This window comes from Acomys minous, assembly GCF_964271855.1.
Source record: "Acomys minous genome assembly, chromosome: 1".
In the NCBI taxonomy this organism is placed as follows: Eukaryota; Metazoa; Chordata; class Mammalia; order Rodentia; family Muridae; genus Acomys; species Acomys minous.
In genome coordinates, this window is record NC_140483.1 from 67,586,055 (window position 1) to 67,607,353 (window position 21,299).

The 21,299-nt window shown below is 49.9% G+C and overlaps 1 protein-coding gene across 2 annotated transcripts in view; it reads right to left on the reverse strand.

The window, feature by feature from the left end:
• Positions 1-705: 705 nt before the first annotated feature.
• Positions 706-21,299, reverse strand: part of CCDC93 (CCC complex scaffolding subunit CCDC93) — a 72,529-nt gene continuing 51,935 nt past the window's right edge. Inside the window, exons 17-25 of one of the 2 annotated variants that reach the window (XR_014780274.1) lie at positions 20,288-20,341; positions 18,618-18,680; positions 14,276-14,384; positions 13,177-13,259; positions 11,511-11,548; positions 10,746-10,830; positions 8,888-9,001; positions 2,274-6,710; positions 706-2,228 (exon numbers count right to left, since the gene is read on the reverse strand). Coding sequence is in view for 1 of the 2 variants with exons in the window: in XM_084787359.1 (XP_084643485.1) it covers positions 6,657-6,710; positions 8,888-9,001; positions 10,746-10,830; positions 11,511-11,548; positions 13,177-13,259; positions 14,276-14,384; positions 18,618-18,680; positions 20,288-20,341 (600 nt within the window). In the remaining variant the exon portion in view is untranslated. Of the gene's footprint in view, positions 6,711-8,887; positions 9,002-10,745; positions 10,831-11,510; positions 11,549-13,176; positions 13,260-14,275; positions 14,385-18,617; positions 18,681-20,287; positions 20,342-21,299 lie in introns of both variants that reach the window. The other variant, XM_084787359.1, reaches the window with a different exon arrangement.

Sequence of the window (21,299 nt, forward strand, 5' to 3'; positions counted from 1 at the left end):
CTGGCCCTAGGGCTTTGCTTTTGTTAAGAAAAAAGATTAGCTGGGTGTGGTGGTCCAAGACTTTACTCCCAGCCTTGGGGAGGTAGAGGCAGGCAGATCTCTGAGTTCCAGGCAGCCAGGGCTACAGAGAAACCCTGGCTCGAAAAACTCACCACCCCCAAAGAAAATACCCCTCCCCAAAGGGTAAAAACAGGTTTATGGAGGGATGGGGAGGTAGCTCAGTTGGTAGAAGGAAGAAGCTCTGGGTTCATTGCCAGTTCGGCATAAACTGGATATGGTGACAAACCTGTAATCCCAGCATTGAGGAGGTAGAGGCCAGAGGCTCAGAAGTTCAAACTCACCCTTGCCACATAGCTTGAGGCCAGTCTGGGATACAGGAGACCCTGTCTCAATACCATGTGTCCACCTACCCCCTCCCCCAACCAAAAAAGAAAGAGGAGGAAAAGGAAGAAGACGGAGAGGAAGGAGAGGAGAAGGAGGAAGAGGGAGGAGAAGAAGAAGAAGAAGAAGAAGAAGAAGAAGAAGAAGAAGAAAAAGAAAGAAGAAGAAGAAAAAGAAAGAAGAAGAAGAAGAAGAAGAAGAAGAAGAAGAAAGAAGAAGAAGAAGAAGAAGAAGAAGAAGAAGAAGAAGAAGAAGAAGAAGAAGAAGAAAGAAGAAGAAGACAGAAGATTGGTGGAAGTGGATTTTTTTTTTAATGAAACCAAGTTAAACTTCAAAAACTATTTATTTTTTAGTACATAATGCATGTACATGGTACACAATTCCAGAGTACAAAAGGCAAACGGTGAAAAGTCATTCCCACCCTCTTCCAAGAGGCAACCAAGGCTGCCAGGCTACTGTGCCACTTCTCCGACACACTCTGGGAACAGGCTAGCAGACGCAACACAAGCATATGTGTGAGTATATGCACAGGCACATGTGCATACACCCACCTACAACACATGTATTTATCTCTATTCCATACACTAGCATTTCATGCATGTTCATGCATGTTTTCTTCCCCCTCTTAATCATGTGGTTCCAAGATCCCATGAACGTTCCCTGGCAATACACATAGCAGGTTTATCCTTTTAACTGTCTGCAAAACGCCCCATTGTGGAGATGATTTTTCACCCCTGTTCTGAGTGACTGGTAGTCCCGAACTTTTTGCTATTACAAACGTTGTTTTACTAAAAGTTTCTGTATATAAGAAAAGTTCCTAGACGTGGCACTGCTGGTTCAAAAGGCGGTACACGTGGATTCCTGATATTATTCAATTGTCCTCCAAGGAGTCTGTAGGTTTGCAGCCCTGCCATCACTGTGTGGTGTGCTACTGCCCACAGCTGTGTGACACCACCTGTGTTCCTGGATTCATGTGGCTACGATGCATCTACCACACTTGAAGGAAGAACATGCTCATGATTCTGTCTGACATCACTGTGCCCTCGCTGCCATAATACTAGACATCTCCCAAAGGTGACATTGGTTAAAGATTGGAAGCTTCTGGAAAACTCTTTAAGGTTAGCGACCAGTGAATACAGCCTTAGAGCCGCTGCCTGGAACTGCCACCCTGCTTCAACCTGAGCACAGATAAGGTTTAGTCTGTATTTTGCTACTGTAGGGCACAAAGATAACGATTTGGGAGCCAACTTAAGCAACTGGAATGTTCTGACTGCCTGAGGAGCCACATCAAGGTGGGCAAGGTCCCTGCTCCTGCCGCCCTTACACATCTCAAATGGGGAAGATGTAGACCTTGCAAAGGACTAGGGACATTAAGTGGTGACGTGACATTAGGACAGACAACAGGAACGTGATATGATCAGGAGGCCAATGTGAACTCATTACCTAAACTTGTGGAGAGTGACACATGAGGAAAATACCAATGGAGGGTGAGCTTGGCCCATCTGGCAAACTGACACAAGCTGATGAAGATACAGATGGGGTGACGCCCTATGGCGCCAAACGCACGGCAGATGGGGTGCTGAAGCCCTGCTCACGATCTTATACATCATATTTATTCTGAGAAGATGGAAGACGCCCGTTACTTTTTTGTATGTGCATGTTCCTATATGTGTACGAGTGGGGGTGTGCACGAGCTTGTACATGCTTGTGCATGTAAAGGTCAGAGGTCAACTCAGAGGGCCTGACTGCTCTCCATCTTATTACGTGAGACAGGCTTCTCACTGGATTGGAGCTTACCAATTCAGCGAGTCTGGTGGTCAGTGAGCCCGAGGGCCTTCAGTCTCGGCCTCGCTAGTGCTGGGAATACAAGGATGCTATGCCTAACTTTTTACATGGGTGCCGAGGACCCTAACTCAGGTCCTCACCCTTGCAAGGCAAGCACTTTACTGGCTACGCCATCTCCCCTGCCTCCCATTCTGGCCCACTGCCGCCTGCTGCTAGGAGGGACAGCATGGGAAACTCCAAGCTGCATCTCATAAGGCTCTGCCTCTGGCCATCCTCAGCTGTAAGAACGGACAGTGGCCCCCATGTGGCTGGGCTCTTCACTGTAGTACTTGCGTTAAGGGTGCTCGGTGACAATGAATACATCCCAAAACACTTCAGTTCTGTGCTTCTCAGAGCATAGTTCAACTCAACCACCTGAACCTTCACAAGGCAAAGTCACTGTCGGAGGTTATTGCTATGATGCCCAGCTCCCTTAAATTGACCATCCATCACCTGGGGAGTAGGCAAGGCAGAAGCACGGGGAGGCAGACAGAATGCACAGCGTGCATGCTGCAGGTCAGGCTGGGGTCCCACAGACCCCTTCAGCTAGTGTTTACTTTACTCAAGAATAGAAAAGACAACAGTCTGCCAAAGTGACAGTCCATGGAAGTGGCCCTTGGAGAGGTGGTGAGAGAGCTCCTGGGAGGCCTGCCCCATGCTTTGTTCAAGGTTTTGAGAGGTCTCCAGGAAGTGTCTGGAGAAGGGGAGCCCTGCCTGGTGACCAGTGTTGGTGTGGTCTCACCATGAGCCTGCGTCTTCACTGTTCTTGGACCAAGGGCTATAAACCAGACCTCATCCAGGAGATTAGACAAAAGGAGCCTATGCCTAATCCAGGCTCTGCTTCATTAGAAACGCCAGCACCCATCTGGACGCAGGCTGGCAGCTATTGAAATTACTCTGCGCTGCCCCTGTGGTGCTGGCTGACCAACCACTGAGCACAGGAGATCAGTAGAAAGTCCCTACATCTTCCCAGAGCTTTCACCATCACCCTAGCCTCTCTCTGTTCATGGCTGGTCTGAGCTTGGTCTCGGCCAAAGAATCCTCAGGTACTTCACGAAAAGCAAGAGGGAGGGAAGGTAGCCTCCTGATCTGGAGGCTGGTCCTAAGAGTGCATGGCACTGAGAGCTAGCCCTGTAAACAAGCTCACTGCTCTGAATCTGGTTTCTCTTAAAGTGCCCACGCACACACACGCGCGCGCACACACACACACACAGAGCCACTTACATATGTTCTACTAGTATCTTATAATCCTGGTAAAAGCCAGTATGCTCAATACAATTATTATTATTATTATTATTATGTTGCTATATATTATGTCTGGGTACAGAAGACACGGCCCTGGGAGGCCCCTCCCTTCCACCAGTCTCCAGGCAGATTCTGAAATGACTAGGGGCCTCAGGGAATCACCTCAGCCTATAATAAGATCAGACTACACAGCCCACTTCATGCTAGAATTACCCACAAAGGTACTGTCTATGTTTCAGGGATGCCTGAAGCAAATGCAGGCTTCTCAGTGCCAGCCTGTGTAGTCTAATTCCAAGAGTGCTCAAGTAACACAACCTACCCAGAAGGCTCCAGGCCAATACCGGTTAGCCATTGGTCATGGTTGCCCACCTGAACCAGATAGGAAGACATGACTGTTTTCGATACCACATATTTTGAATGTAGGACATAGAGAAATCAAAATAGATCTGAGCTAGAAGCTTCTTCCCTGTTGGCTAGCATTGACAGCATCAGATGTTGCTACACAGGCAGCTGGGGTCGGGGGTGGGCTGAGGTGGGGGGAAAGGGGGTTGTTAGCAACAGTCTTGCAACAATCTTACCCAGCTATGGACTTGCACACTATGATACCCACCTGCAAGGCGAGATATGAGCATTGGGACAACAGTGGCATGACTCTTACAGGGTTACCAACTGTATTCTGCTTAGCTCGGTAGTCTACTCCCCAGGAGGTATTTCACAGTTGGTACTGTTAGGACTAATAACTGGATCCTCTCATTGATCTGTATTAAGCCTTGGGGATTAAAAAATGGGACAAAGTATCTACCAGTCTCTCCTTACCAGAAGAGAGCAACCTTTTGCTGTTACAACGTGACACTGACATCTATCTACAAAGTTTACACAGAGTACATAGTGTAATGGTGTTAAAAACGAAAACCAAGAAACAGAAAAGAATCCATGTTTTAAATGACTTCACAATTTTGGGTTGGGCCACACTCACAGCTATCCTTGGCTACAGGCAGCCTGGAGCCGAGCATGCCTATAACCACACCGCTAGAAACTCCCCAGAAACAGCAGCGCATAGGAAGCTTCCCATCCCCAAAGCCAATTATAGTTGCTTTAGAGCAGTTAGTTATCCCACACCTCTCTCAGACATAGATAGGTGGACCCTAGTAACCCTGAGTCTCACCAGCTTTTACCGACATTGCTACACTTGTGGTCAAACACTGACATTCACCAGAGTTCTGGATGAATGGGCTGCTTCTCAGGATAACACAGCTGGATGACTCCCCCCCCCCCCCCCCGGCCCCCAGCAGGAATAGTTCTAACACAGTCAAAACGCTGCTGCCTCCCCCCAAAGTACTGCTTTATTTTATTAACATTACTATTATTTTATACATATTTCTTTCAGCTGAGCTCCCATTACCCTGCAGGTCCCAGTAGGGGCAGCAGCGTGCACATGACTCACTAGGAAGTGTGCTGGCACAGGGGAGTGATGTTTTACAGCTGCGGTGCGCCCAGCTCATCACAGCTCAGTGGCCCTGGTCCAGGGACTGATGATGTAACTAAGCCTGAGGGGCTTTTCTTCTAGGGGTGGGAGTGGGAGACAGATTCTTATGCAGCCCAGGCTGGTTTCCAGTTTGCTGTTTAGTCTAGGAGAGCTTTGCTTTCCTGATCCTCCTGCCTCTGCTTCCAAGTATGTCCTACTGTGTCTGTTTTTTATGATGTTAGGGATGGAACCTAGGCAAGCACTCCACCAACTGAGCCCTAGCACCTCATCATCCTCTAAGTCTGTATGCCTCATGTCTCTTAATCACATACATTAGGGAGCTTCTGTGCCTGCTTAGTGCCCCACTTGCTGACATATTTAAGCTTCTGTTTAATGGTCTCAACCTGCTGTTCAGATCATGTGTGCACCAAGTTTATACAGAATGGAGCATGGCCTCACCCTGGGGTTTACTGAGCATGACCCAGTTGCTAGGTTCCTGACAGCTGGGGGTGGGGGTGGGGTAGGGGTAGGGGTGGGGGTGCTCTGCAATTGTTTTGGTCTGCTCAGTTCCAGAGGCTAAAGGCAACCCTTTAGGAGTTACAAAGGCTCTCCTCCGAACTCAGGTAACACCTGTTCAGATCTAGCCCAAGTGCTGTTTCCGCCATGGAGTCTTCATGCCCCTGTGCACATGGCTTCTTTCCCTCCATGCACAGCACCTGCTGTCTTTCCCCATGTCTGTCCTGACAGCACTCAACTGGTGTGCACATCTTAATCTTGGATGTAACCCTGACGTCTGCAGAGCTTCCAACCAGGGCCCATCTGGCTATGGAGAGCTTCAACTCTCACTGAAGTCTCAGGGAGAGGCGCATTTATGGTATTTCCATCAAGTGAACCTGGGCGGTGTGCAGGGTTACAGGAGTGACAAGGAAGCCACCCTCACAGCTAATCTTGACCACATGCAGCCTGGGGTGCGGGGCGGGGATGACACATCTACAGCCACACAGTAGGAAATGCCTGAGAAGCACGGCTCTAGCTGAAGGATTCCCAGTTCCAAAAGCCATCATGGTGACTTTTATCTGTCTTTCCAACGTAAACAGGTGGACGCTAGTACCCCCGAGCCTCAGCTGCCTGTCTCTACACCTGAGGGCTAACTGCTCTGCACGCCAGCCCAGCCTATAGTCCGTACACACTGTGAGAAGCCAGAACACAAGGCACAACGGTAGGTGAATGGGCTGATTGCTCACCCAGTAGCCTTCTGAAGCAGTCCAGGGCACAAGCTAAGTGGGCTTAACTGCTCTCCGGGCCCCTCCTAGATGCCAGAGGGGCAGGGAGAGTGTGCTGCTACATTTACCTCACGGTTTATTTCTCAGCAGTTGCTCAATTAATACTTGCTGAACATAATGCTCTTTATTCTCAGGGCCCGCACAGATGCAGGTACCTTCGGAAATGCAGTGTTACTGGAGAAATGAAAACTGAGTGGACAGAGTGCGTGAACATTGCTCACAGTTCTTCCTAGGGGTCTGGGTGCCATCCGAGCCACGTGGTTAGCCTATCTGAGTCCACCAGCCGCAGCCAGGAGAGATGAGATGAAACAAATAGGAGAAGGAAAACATCTGTCCGGAGAGCTGAGATGAATCTTCCCGGATCTCTCCACCATCATTTTCAGAACCGTTTCAGGATCCTGTAGTCTATACATGCCATTAAAAAAATACCAGCGACGTACAGAAATGGAGACAGGTTTTCAGGAGGCCTTGCCTTTGATTTTGGACAGCAATAGCTCGTTCTTTCGGCCCTCCTGGAAAAGCAGAGTAAGAGAGAAACAGTAACTCTTGGTCATTGGTACTCATGTGGGGGTCTGCAAAGATGCCCTAGGCCCTCTCTTCAGTCTTAGTGGCCATTTCTGACAAGTCAGTCAGTCTCCTAGCATGAAGCCACCAGCACTGTGGCACTCTTTGGTGGCCTACTGACCTTCTGTGTCAAGATAGATGTGATGAATGAAGCCCCTGGGCTGAAGACAGGAGACCAGGCCCTATCTTTTCTATAGACAGAACTTTCTTAAAATCTCCAAGAGGACAGAAGCAGAAAGCAGACACGTATTTGTCAGTCTGTTTGAGGGTGTAAGAGCAGAGAAGGTGCCTTGGAGGCTGTACCCTAAAATGTGAGTAAGGCAGGCCTAGTGTACACACAGCAGATGAAACATGAGAGGTTCTAACAGCAAAGATGCCGAGTGTTCACAGCCTTAAGAAATAAATGCACAGAAGACACGCTTAGAACTAGATGGGGCTGTGACTAAATACACTGAGGTTGTCACTGAGGGACGTCACCCTGCCAGCGGTGCCCAGTGTCCTGAGACACCAGTTGCCCTTCTGTATTCCCTTCCTCTGGTGGCAACAGCTCAAGACACTTCTGTTAGCAAAGTTCTAACAACCCCAAGCCTTTCTCACGGCTTCTTAATGCCTCTAACCAAAAGAGAGTTGAGGGGCTGGGGAGATGGCTGGGCAAGCATGAGGCCCTGAGTTCGAATCCACATCACTCACACAGAGAGCTCGGCGTGACTGCGCCATGCCTGTAGCCCCGGCGCTGTGGGTGGTGAGGCAGAAGGACTGGTGCGACTTTCTTGCTGCCGGCCTAGCTCTAGAGGCAGTGAGAGATCTTGTCTCAAGAGAATACAGCAGAAGAATGGAAGAGCAGACGCCCAGTGTCCTCTTCTGGTCTGCATGGACATGCACTTGCACACACATGTGTGTCACCTATGGACTCCACCTCAGGTGCTGGGCTCTTGCTGTGCCTCGGGGCCTTGGCTGTTCCCTGATAGGCTACCGGGGCCCGGCCCAGACTGTGGAGCCCGCTCTGACCACATCTGCACTTGTCTCCCCACATGGTAAAGTTTGAGACTATTGCTTCTACTGCCTCCTGCTCACTAGGCCTTCTGCTCATTTGTGTCTCAGCTTCTGGCCCACCTCCTTCACCGCAGTGAGGCTCCTTGGGGACAGACAGCAGATCTGTGTATACCTGGTTTAAGCCAGAGGCACAGCCAGAGCTGGGGAACATTTGAAAGGATGAGATGCAGACATGGACATGGGGCTAAAAGTTAAATCAGAAAACAAAGGGCAGCGCAGGCAGAGAAGAATAAGGTGGAAGGGGAAGATAGAACAATCTTTAACGCACCAGCATGGGACAGCTGCTTTCTACTTTGTTCATGTGTGTACGTGTGTGCTTGCTTGCGCACATGTGTGCATATGTGCCTAGGGAGGTCAGAGGTCAGGGTTAGTAGCTGCTCTTCAGGCACTGTCTATACCTTGTTTCTTTTTAAAATTCTATGTATTGGGACTGGAAAGATGGCTCAGAGGTTAAGAGCACTGACTGCTCTTCCAGAGGTCCTGAGTTCAATGCCCAGCAACCACATGGTGGCTCACAACCATCTAGAATGTGATCTGATGCCCTCTTCTGGCATGCAGAGGTACATGCAGACAGAACAATATACATAATAAATATTTTTTAAAAAATTCTATGTATTTAATTTGCATGTACGAGTGTGCCCGCCATGGAGATGAGAGAGCGGCTTGTCGGGGTTGGCTCCCCTTGCCCATCCTGTGGTACTGGCTATTGAACCCAAGTCATCAAGCCTGGTAGGAAGTGCTTTTACTCACTAAGCCACCTTGCTGGCCCCTGTCTTACTTTTTCAAGACAGGGTGTCTCACTAGCCCGAAACTCATGGAGTAGTGGGCTGGGCTTGCTGGCCAACGAGACCCACAGGCCCCCCGGCCTCCTCCCCAGCACTGAGGTCACAAGCGGGCACCATACCCTGTGAGTTCTGGGGCTCAAACTCAAGTACTCCTCTTTAACAGAAGCACCTTGCTGACTAAGGCCTCTCTCCAGCCCCGGCCTCTCCGAGCGCCAGCCTTTGCTGGCATCTAGAGGGAACCGTGCACTTGCTCCTGGCTGCCATCTGTCCGGCCCGCGCCCTCTCACCTCCTTGAACTCCTTCACCGTCTTGAAGTAGAGCCTCTGCTTTTCCAGGAGCTCCAAGTACTGATCGTTCAGCTGGTCTCTCCTCATCTTGTTCTCCTGCTTCTTCTTCTCCATCTGTTGGGAACGTTGGGGCAAATGGTGGATGAGCAGGCACTCAGACAGCGGCCACACAGGCAGCCATGGTTAACATTCGTAGCATTTCTTCCAGGCCCTCCCTTCTAAAGGGAACTTCTCAGTTGGCCTGCTTTCTCAAACACTGTCATTTGCAGGCCCTATAATCTATTCAGCAGTTCAACTTTTCTGGCACATTAGAGGAACAGAATGTATCCTTGGGTGGTTCTCGACTGGGGACTACTTTGTCTCTAGAGGGTACTTATGAGAGTTGGCAAGCGGTTTTGAGTGTCACAACGGCAAAGAAGGAGAGCTCCTGGTGTCCTGGCAAGGGGCTGCTGCTTGGGACAGAGACAGGGCGGAGAGTTATCTGCCCAGAATGTCAGCTGTGTTCTGGCTGAGTAACCCTGATGTATAGAATTGTGTGTGTGTGTGTGTGTGTGTGTGTGTGTGTGTGTGTGTGTGTGTGTGTGTATCACTCCTTCATTTATCACAACGGTGTCTGGTATAAGCTATCTACAACTGTCTTAACTGTTGTGGCCTGGTTTTAGGATTCCGATCTTATGCAGAGTTACTAGTGTTGACTTACGGAGATTTTTCTAAGCTAGTCAAAGGCTAGAGGACAACTTGTGGGAGCCAGCTTTCTCCTTCCAGCATGTACCTATACCCAGTGAGCTGCCTTGTTGGCCTCATCTTGTTTTAGAGACAGGGACACTGAGTGGCTTGAAACTTCCCAAACACCCAAGGCTGGCTGGGCATTAAGGCCCAGGTCCCCAGCACTAGGAACACAAGAGTGTGCTAGCACCACTACACTTGGTATTTTCTCAGGGTCCTGGAGGCTACTCACTTGACAAACAGTACTGAACACCTAAAGAGAGCCTCAAGTTAGACCAGAACAAGGAAAGTCTTTGTTCTCACAGGGCACATCCTGGCAACTGGTACCAAACCAAACCAGACCTGACCAACAAGTGCCTGACAAAAAAAATGCACATCCCAGTTATCAGCAGCGCCAACGCTGAGGGAAGTGGGATGGAGGTGAAGCTGGTGAGGGCATGTGGAATCTGTGATGCAGAAGGCCTCTGAGAGGAGAGGCAACTTGGCAGGACCAGGTGCTGTGTGCAGTGTTTTCGGAGGCTAAATGGAGACCATCAGCCATGCAGGAGATGAAGGCAGGAAGAGCAGGTGCTGCCTGCGTGTACTTGACTGCATGGGTAAGTTACATGGATCTAAGCGCATATGTGCATGTGTGTAGGCCAGGGGATAAATTTGGTTTTTATCTCTCACTTTGTTTTTGGAGAAAGAGTCTCTACCTGGCCTAGACTGGCTAAGCAGGTTAGACTGGCTGGCCATTGATCCCTTGGGATTCCCTGTCAGCCCCACCCCCCACCCCCCCTGCATGTGGATCATAAGCACATGCCACTACTTTATGTGGAAAGAATGGGTTTAGGGGTGAAATGTCATGAGATATATGCCCAGGAAGGAGGGGGCTGGACAGGAGAGGAAGGCTGCTGGGGAAGTTAGGGGAGGGGCTGGCACCACTCATTTAATACCGTCTATGGGGCGGGGAGTGGCAGTACATGCTTGGTATACAGGAGTGCTCATGCCTGCAGAGCTCTAACGGCAACGTGGCGGCCTACCCCAGAGAGTCTCGTGCCTGGTGGGAGGCAATGCAGAAGGACGCAGAGCCTACGCCCAGGCCCTCCTCGCCACCACAGACCCTGCGGGGCCGGAATATAAGCCAGCTCACCTTCATCCTACTTTGTTTAATGCCTTCAACGATTTGCTCCATTTGCCTTAAGAACTGGTCCCGGGCAGCAGGAGAGGCCATGGCTCTGAAAGAGAAGTCAGCAGAGTTATGTCCAGCACGTGGGACTGTTAGAAAGGGGGTGGAGGACGCTAAGAAGTCAGCCATGTACCTAGATTGTGCCCGAACTGTGCCAAGAAGTCCCAGTTTACACAGTGCTGGGGAAATGAGCCCAGGGCTTCATGCATTGTACCCAACACTCCACCACTGAGCTAAATGCCCAGTTTAGAGGATGGATGTTAACTTACAAAATACACTTTCAGGCATCATCTTTCCTCAGGGCCCACCTACTGTGAGTTTGGAGGCAAGTTACCTCAATGGCCTGGGATTTACCGAGCAGGTTAGGCTGGCTGGATACTGAACTGTAAGAATCCACCTCTATCCCCTCCACCCCACCCCCGGCTCTGGGATTACAGTCATGACATGACATTTGATTTTTCCCTCTGTGGGTTTTGGGATGGAACTCGGGTCCTTGTGCAAGGCAGGCTCTCTACTCACAGCACTGTAATTTGCAGACTCTTCCACTAAGGTATGTCTGCCCTCAGTGGACAGGGAAAGTAAGAGAACCATGTCCCAGTACCTGGCCACTCGTGCCCCACACATTCTCAGACACACCACAAGACCAGGAGGGTGGCCAGGGAGGAGGGTGGCCAGGGAGGAGGACAGTCAGGGAGGAGAGTGGTTAAGGAGGAGGGTGGCAGTACTTACTGTGAGAAGTTCTCATGAATTGAGTTAAGCAGGCTAATCTGGAGGAGTGAAAAGGAACCATGTAAGTAAGGTCTCTCCACCACCTGATTCACCGTGGAAGGTGTGTCTGTGGCTGGGACAATGCCACTGAGGGGAACACGTACCTTGTCAAGCAGATCAAAGTAACACATGAAAGAACGAAAGAGAGAGCACCATATTCTTACCTGCATAGCCTTCCTCAGAGAACCCATCACTGTCTACTTAATGCATGAGAATATGGAAGGACGGCTCTTTAAGGGATCTGGTCGACAGCTGGGAGGACCCTAGTGGCAGGGCTCCTTGGACAAACTGCCAGCACAGATCACTTTGGTGTTCCCAAACACCACTCCATGATGAGGCTGTCATCCCAGGGTGGACCAGTTGGGTGGAGACAGAGGAGAAACTGCCTGTCCTCCGCTGCCCCACCCCCAACTCCCACTACCAAGCCACTAAGTCCACCAATATGGCTGCAGCAATGTGGTCTTGAGGGCTTCACAGTCTGTTCCCATGGAAACTGTCTCTGCCCTCACAGCTAGAGCCTCCATATGCACTGTTTACCTGTTGGCTCATCCATAAGCAGTTAGTACACCTGGACTTCAGACTCGGGATACACAAGATAGGGGTGGCATTGTTACCTTTAATACTTTGAAGGGTGTGGTAGTTTTTAGTTCTTGCTTTTCTTATTTTGTTTTGTTTTTCATGAGTTTGTATGTGCATTAGCATGCAGAGGCCAGCAGACAACCTCAGCTGCCATTCCTCATGATGCTATCCACCTTCCTTTTGTTTTCTTTTTTCTTTTTCAGTTTTTCGAGACAGGGTTTCTCTGTGTGTAGCCTTGGGTGTCCAGGACTTGCTTTGTAGACCAAGCTGGCCTTGGTCTCACAACGATCCACCTGCCTCTGCCTCCTGAGTCCTGGGATTAAAAGAATGTGCCACTATGCCCACCTCCCATGTTGCTTTTTAAGACAGGGTCTCCTCTCTGGCCTGAAGCTTATCCAGGAGGCTCTGATGGGGGCGAGGCAGTGATCCACAGTGATGCATCCGTCTCTGCCTACCCAGTGCTGGGATTACAAGCACAGTGCCATGCTAGTTGTTTTTGTTTTGTTTTGTTTTCTACTGCAGGCTCTGGGGATTGAACTCAGGACCTCATGTTTGGAGGGCAAGTGCTTTATGTGCTGAGCCATTTCCTAGGCCCTCATGATGGTGTTTCTCACGTGATACTACAGGATGGGAGAACACTAGCTTCACTTCACGACAGTGAACTCCCACAGAATCTCCTGCTTTGCAGTGACAAAGCCCAGCGCTTGGCACAGGAAGGCAACCTTTCTCTCCTTACACTAGACACCTTCAACTCAGGCTCCAGGTCCATCTGAATCTTCTGGAGTTAACCTGCTGTCGGTGGCTTATCTGTTACTTTCTTTCCATAAAGGCTCTAACTAGGACTAGTGCAAGGTCTCAGTGTATAGGTGCCTGCTGCCAAGCCCGAGGACCAGAGTTCTAGTCCTGGGGCTCACACGGTGTGAGGAGAGAACCAACTCCTACAAGCTGTTCTCTGTCCTCTACACGTGTACAACACACCCGACCCCCTGAGCAACAAAATTTAAGATGTACTAAGAAAAGAAACAAATCAGTAAACAAAGGCTCTTACCTCCTTTTCCAGATAAACCTTTTTGTCATCCAGGGTATTGTACAAAGTGAAGAACTGCTTGGTTTCCTTGTGCACTGCGGAAACTGCCAACACAGAGAGAGCAACATTGTAGCACAAGAGCATCAGTGAACTATAGTGTCCCAACCCCATGTGGAGTGTGTCAAACGCTGTATGTATGTATGTATGTATGTATGTGCACATTTGGAGGTCAGAGGTTGACTCTGGGTGTCTTCCTTTATCCCTTTTCACCTTGATTTTTGAGACAAGCTCTTTCATGAACCTGGAGCTCACTTCCTAAGCTAGGCTGGGTGGTCAGTGAGTCTCAGGGAATCTACCTGCCTCTAGTGTGGATTATCTGACTTCTTAGGAAATGTGTGGATGCTTTGCCTGCTTGCCATGTATGTGCACAAGATGTGTGCCTGGTGCCCATGGAGGATGGAGTTATAGACATCTATGAACTGTCTGTGGGGGCTAGGGATTTAATCAGGGTCCTCTGCAAAAACACATACTGAACTACTGAACCATCTCACCAGCCTCTAAAACAACAACAACAACAACATGCTTCTTGGGATCGAGATCAAACCCAGGCCCATATGCGTGTAAGGCAGTGCTTTGTTAATGAACCATCTCCCTAGGCCCAGACGGTGGCTTTGAGCCTGACATGATACAGTCCCCCTGTGTTGGCTGAGGGGAGACAGGTCCTGGATTATGGGGAGGACGTGCTCTAAAGAAACTCCACTGAGACTCTGTGGAGCAGGACCAAGGGCCACCTGGAGATGCTGGCGTGTGGATGTCTCATAAGAAGTGGGAAAGAGGAGGGGACTCAGGTGACGGCATGTGGCTAACCACCGTGAGAGCTGACCGAAGCTGACTCTCTCGAGATCTCGAGCCCATCTACGGAGCAGGCAGTCAGAGCACCAGAAGTCAGCTTCCAGGGCTGCTCAGAAGGCCTGGGGATGAACTAAAGGCCTTTTCAAGGCAGCATTTGTGGGCTCTGCTCTGACCGATGCTGCACCATACAAGAATGGATGGAGCCACTTGCCTCCCCCACACAGACCCCCAAGGTCCGATAGCCTCTGTGTTTGATCAATGCACCTACTCTGACGGTAGAGTTCAATAAATCGCTTCTGATACTGTATCAGCTCTGCTCGACTGGGCACTTCATCAATCTTGCGATGCAAAATCGCTATCTCTCGATTTCTTCGTGCCTAAATGCAATGAGAAGGAGACAGGACGTTTGGTAAAAGGTGCTCTGTGTTTGTCTGCTCCCCGCATGCCAAGCCAGCCACAAAGACACACAGTGGGCTACTGGTTGGAGGGCCTCATGTAGGATGGTGACTGACCTGCGGACAGGCAGTGAAAGGAGAGTCCCAGATGACAGGTGTCCTCCTGCTGCCTCTCCAATATGTATTCCCAGCTCCTCTACTTGGAAGCCCACAGCTACCTTCTCAAACCCCTTTTCACAGAGTCCACCCTATCAGGTGTACAGGAGACAGTGGGGTGTTGCATGAGGACAACATCACTTAGCTTCCACATGGCTGATGTCTGGATCTCAGGATGTGGGCTGCGAACTGTCATTTTCCTGAGCCTTTGTCCCTTCTGTCAGTGGCACTGCCAGTCCTCTGGCCTGCTTCGTTCTCAGCAGCAGGTATAGAGTTCTAAATTTCTGAGGAATTGCAGGCTCTAGGCAGAAACCCCACCCTTGTGACCAGCTCGTAAGTGCAGACTATACTGTTCTGGGCAGGACACAGCCAAGGCTCTGCTCCGTGCAAGTGCTGGGGCTGGCCTCTACTTTCTTCTTTGGAACCTTAAGGCACGAGCACGCAACCCTTAAAATCTGTAAAAACTACATGTTTGTTTGCTTATATGTGCCATGGCGGGTGGTGGAGTTCAGAGGTCACACATTTGTGGCAGGTCTCCCCTTCCACAGTGTGGGTCCTGGTGATCAGACTCGGGTTGCAGAGGATGCAATCTACCTCTAGGTGGAGACATGCCCTTGTCTCCTCCCCTAAGGGTTAGTCCAGAGGGGCAGGCCAGGGAGCAGGCTGCTTCCCAGGGCAGCAGTCCCTGTGAGCCTCCACTATGCTTGGCTGGGTCTGCCTGCTGAGTCAGAAGAGTGCTAACTAGTCTTTTCTTTCTAATGCTGGAAAGAGCCCAATATACTTGTGACATGGCTAACTAATGCCAAGGGCGTTTTTGCTCTTTTCCTAAAGCTCCCCTTCCTCCTGCATGCCTGACCTCCACGCTCATCTTCCCTCTCCTCCCAGGCAGCTCTGATTCACAGCCTGCCTGCCTTGGGGTTTTCCCTTTAAGCTCTAATTAATAAACTATCCTTGAGCTTCTGTTTGAGTCTGCGCATAATCCTTTTACTAATAAAGCCAAGAACCCCGTGAGGGAACCTCGATTTCCCTAACATCACGGGATGGCTCTGCCAGATTCCCCAAGATTTCTAGTGACACTTCTCTCCTGCCTTCTAACTCTTTTTTTTCCCTTCTAACTTTAATAAGCAGAGAAACTGAACCTCTTCCCGCACCCCTACACAGCATACACTTAGAAGCAAGCATCTTTACCCTAGGGTCATTTCACACAAGCATTCATGCCGCCTCGTTATTGTGTCTTCATTTCTAGAATGTTCTTCATGTACGAGGGTGCTTGTGGACACACTGGCTGTTCATCCTCATTAAATTTGCTCAAGTCTTTCCCTTTAAATAACCCTTTCTTGAGCTGCACCGCCATTCCACCACCAGGCTCTTGCCCTGGCAGCCAGGCACACTTAGTGCCTCCATCTGCCACGCCCTGGGCCTCTCCACTTACAATGTTGTACCCCAGCTTCTTCCCAGCTGGAACACCCCTTTCAGGAAGAAGTGAGGGCAGGTTGGGTGGTGGGGGTGATCAGGAGACTCAGGAAGTCAACAAACTCTACCCTCCCTGAAAGCTGAAATTTACAGGACTCACTAGGTCCCTCCCCAAGAGAGCAGCAAATAACTGCTGGGGGAGGACACTGACCAGCCATGATGCCTAGAAGAGATGTCAAGGAGACCCCCACCTGCCCAGCTGCCTGCAAGTGCTGCGGGGGCTCCAGGGATGCAGCTGCCTCTCGTTGTCACTTGTGTTAAGGAGGGCATTTTGGTGAGTCATCCCGGCTCCTTGTAAGTCATCCCTCACCAACAGGTGGAGGGAACACCAATAAAAACTCACTGCTTCACCAAGACGACTTTGGTGGGTCCATTACTTGGATCTGTCGTGGGTTCCCTAACTGCAGAGATTAGGAGTGTGTGTCTTCTGTCTACCCAGGAAAGTCTCACATGACTTCCCTCTCACTTTGAAACTTCCTGGGACATGTTAGATTGAGGAACCTGATCTTCTAGCTCCTCCGTCCTCAACCACTTCCCATATTGAAAACAGATTTAAAAAAAAAATAGAATCTATCCTGAGTATAATTTCCTCTCTCCTTTGGATCCACTCCCGTTCTATCTCTCTCATTCCACACCCCCCCCCCTTAAAATTTTTTTTCAAAAAAATATTTTTTTCTCGAGACAAGGTTGAATTCACTTTGTAGAACAGGCTGGCCTTAAACTCACAGTGATCCGCCTGCCTCTGCCTCCTAAGCTCTGGGATTAAAGGCGTGTGCCACCACACCCGGCTTCCCTTTCTGTCTCTCATTAGAAAAGAACAGGTGTCTAAGTGATAACAACCAAACATGACAAAGTAAAATATGAAGCAAAAACTGTCACATCGAACTTGGCCACGGCAACTCAAGCTGTCTGCTCAGGCTCTGTGAACAACCCTCGGTTCCTCTCCCGTCTCTCTCTCTCTCTTGTTCTTGCTGTATTGTTCACAAGGGTTCAGTCTTGGTCTTGCCCACATGTGCCTGGCCTTAGTGGCCATCCACGCTGCAGAACACGGTCTCCGGCCCACACTCCTTTGAGTTGGAGCCGACACCCATCATTATTCCCACAATGTTACCTGATGGATTGCTGCGCCCCTCCGTTCTTTCATGTGTGCATGTATGGTGTTCCCATGTGGTGTATGAACATTTCTGCATGTGTGGGAGAGCCTGTGTACATATGTGCACATGAAGGCCTACAGGTGACGGCAGGAATCAGCCTCAGCCATTCTTCCATCTTATCCACTGAGGCAGGGTCTCTCAATCGCACGCAGAGCTCAGGCGGGGCTAGTCTTGCTGGCCAGTCTGCTCTGATGATCTTCTGGCTCCCTCTGCAGGAGGGGTGACAGGTAGGCCACTACATCCACCTGGAATTTACGGGGCTTCCAGGGGTGTGATCTCTGGTCCTCACACTTGTAAGGCAAGCACTTTGAAAGTGCTGTGCTGTCTTCCAGCAAACCCACTGCAGACCCAGCTGGGAGATTTTACTAACACTTCCCTTCACATTGTCACTTGGCTCCCTTCTCCTTTATGCCTGTTTTCCAGTTTCCTCCACATGTGTCCACCTTTGGGTCAGACACCTGAGCATCAGCCTCGATCCCCCTCTTCTTCTTATCCAGTCATCACTAAATCCCATTAGATACAGCGCCTCATTTCCCCCTGCCAGCTCCACTCACAGAGCCTGCTGCCTCTGCCTGGGCCAGGCCCTCAGCAAGCTACGGGCTTCCTTGTCATCTCTCTTCTAGCTTGGCCTCAGCCTTGCCTTACTAGTACTCTATGTGGCATTTCCCACACAAACAGCCTTGTACTTTGGTATAGAGGGGCAGACCGTGGCCCTCAAATAGCCAATTCCCAGAGGACATATCTTCCCAGTTCTTGTTACTAGGACCTGATGCATGGCTGAATATGCAGGAAGTAGCCAGTCAGGGTTTCCAAACAGCAGGGCCCGGATTGTATTAATTCTATGTACCTTTAAATATTTGCTCTTGATCTTGCTGAAGGCTGAGAGGCCATCTTTAAATATTTGAAGGGTAGTCATGCATGGTGGTGCATATCTATAATTCCAGCACGTGGGAGACTGGGCAAGAGTATCAGAAGTTCAAGGCCAGCTGGGGCTCCACATAGGATCTGAGGCAAGCTTGAGATACACTCTCAAAACACTGAAAATCAGACTCCTGCTCCTGTCCCAGGGACACACTGAACTCACCTGAAGTTAACCAGCTAGCTCACAAAATAACTAAGAACCAGGAAGATGACAATAACTTCTCACGGGCCCCTAAACCCCCAGGTCATTCCTACCAAAGCTTGCCCGCTGCCTCCCTAAAAAAAAAAAAGGATTAGAGAAAGTGACCCTAACCAACATGTAACGCCCAGCCCAGGGTCATTTGTGGATCAGAACCTCCAGGACACTTAAGTCACGGCATGACTGGATACACAGAGAGCAGCGAGCAGAGCCTGCTGACTGCGGCTCTCATAGACTAAGGCCTTCCATTCAGTCCCAGCACATTCATACCTGCCAGGAAGAGCTGTGCACCTGGTCTTGGTGGACACTCACCTGCAGTAAGCGAATCTTGTACAGCTTCTCCTTCTCCATGTTGTACCGTCTGTCCAGGTCCTCCTACGAGCGAGAACAGGCGGGCCCCAGTCACCCAGAGTGGACCTTCTGCTCTCTGGCTGTCTCTGCACGTTGAGTACATCTAACTGCATCTCCCAGCTTGGAGTCTCAAACTCCTTCTCTCAAATGGCATGTTTAGAACCTCACACCTGTGAGACACTTCCACACCACATCCAACACTTCTCCTTTCATTAGGATCCTGGCTGAATCCAATGTTCTTTTTAGAAGAAAAAATATTTAGTATTATTTGGGGGGGGAGGGGCATATAGGAGAGTGAACTGTGGAGGTCAGAGGGCAACTTTGTGGAGTTGGTTCTCTCTTTCCAACTCAGGTGGGTTCTGGGGATTGAACTCATGTCATCAGGTTTGCAAGGCAATTACTTTACCTGCTGAGCCACCCCATCAGCTCCTAAAATTGAATGTCCTTAAGTGAGTCCCTCCTATGGGCTCCCGAAGCCCCCATATCTCAGAATACCATACAACAAAAGGGAATCACGCACTACCTTACAAGTCGTTAATCTACATCTCTGTTTTCAGCTAACCCTGTTTCTGATGGACATGAGGGTTCCCAAATGACGATGGCTAACCCTCCATGTCTCTTTAACCTTGCAACAAGTAAAATACGAGAAAAAAAAAAAAACAGTCCCCCAGTAGCCATGTGGGAGGGATGTTTGTGCAAACATCCTCATCATCACAGAAAGTTCTTATGGGACAGAGCTAATGTGTAGGTTAGGCTCTACACTGAACACAGGAAAACGGCTAGACAATCTATGTCTCAGAAAACATGACAAAAGGGGCATGTGTGCACAAGAGCACATATAGCACATGTGCACATTACAGAAGGGGCATGCACGCACAAGAGCACATGCGCAGTCTCTTGCACAGGGCTTAGTTACAGGCAACACCTAATAGGTATCAATGGAGGAGTCCCTTGTCCAGCCTCCAAGGAGGCTATGAAGAACCACCCTTACAGAAGGCCCATTTGGCAGTCGCTGCTTCCTACATGGCCCTTCTCTCTTCCTTTCTCTTTACATGCAACAAGTACTGTTTTAACTCATATCAGGGTTCAGCAAATTAGAGCATGCCACAGAAAGCCTACAGCCTCTGAGCCAGGCCTGACTTTTTGCCTATTTCTGTCAATAGAGTTGAGCTGGAATATAGTCATGCCCATTCATTTATAATAACATGTGTCATAATGTCATCATTTACAAAGTTCATTCTTGAAAAACATGCAATTAAGTTACCAAAAAAAAAAAACCCCTCATAATATTTTAAGTAAGTTTGTACTGAGCTCTGTGTTGAGCTGCAGGTTGGACACACCTGATACAGTCACTATGGCAACCAGAGAAGGCGCCTGCTAGAATACGGCAAAGAAGGCAGTGTCCCGTCTTCACCAGTCTCTAGCTCCTCAGGGCTCATGTGGCCCACAGAGGCCTCTTCTACCTCAGGAGTGAAAGGTCTAAAATGGTCCCATGCCTCCAGCAGGCCAGCAGACGAGGAGGCAGAGATATAGACTATACAGTGGTCTGGGAAAGTGTGCAAGGAAAATGGAAAAGAGGCTGACACATTCTCTTGGGACAAGGCCAGTGCCAGGGATGAGGAGATACTTACATTGTGAGTCATGGTGGAGGTCAGGGCACCCCGTGGCTCTCCGCTGGAGGGAGTCTGAAAGGGTGGAAGCAGGGTCAGCTCAGTGAAGCAGGACACACAGAGCCTGAGGACCTAGGCTCCACAGGCGGGAGCCGTGAGGAGCAACTGAAGCGCTGAAATGCACCTCGTTTTTCTAAAGAGTGGCCAGATCATTTGAGAAGCCCAGATCTTATACATTTGCTAGGTGCACCCCAACAAACTCCACTGTAGCTCTTCTGAGTGTGTGCATGGGCAGGGGTGTGTGTGCCCATGTCTTTGTCTTCCTCTGTCACTATCTACCTTATTTATTTTAAAATGCTAGCGCGCACATGTGCGTGCGTGTGTGTGTGTGTGTGTGTGTGTGTGTGTGTGTGTGTGTATGTGTGTGTGTGTGTATGAGGGGGGAGGGGAGACAGCTTGTTGTGCTTTCCCTCTATCTGTGGGATCCAGGGGTCAAACTGAGGTCAACAGGCTTTGGTGGTAGCACCTTTGCCGGCTGAACCATCTTGCCTTATTTTATTTGTTGAGACTCATTCTCCTCACTGAGCCTGGAGTTCAGCCAGTGTGGCTAGACTGGCTGGCCAGAGCTCCAGAGAGCCTTCTGTGTCCACCTCCTACTGCCTGGCATCTACACCGGTGTTTGGGATCCAAACTCAGGTCCTGGGCTTGCACAGCTAGCCGTTTATCCTGTAAGTCTGCTCCCCAGACCCTTTGTAGCTCATTTTCAATAGAAGAATCCCTTTGGTGGGATGACACAGAAATGTGATCTCTCCCAAATCAAAGGCCCAGCCTGGGGATCTGACGATGCCTCAAAGGCTTGGAGCTGGAGAAGTACCTGAAGACAGCTGGAGCCTCCATGCCAGGAGCTTGGGCACAGATCTTTCCTTCCCTGACTTTCCCATCCCCCTGCTGCAAGTGCAAGGTGGCTTCAGGGACTGGGCTCCAGGGTCTTAATATCCCAGAAGCACAAGCATCCTCAGGAGGCAAGCTCTGA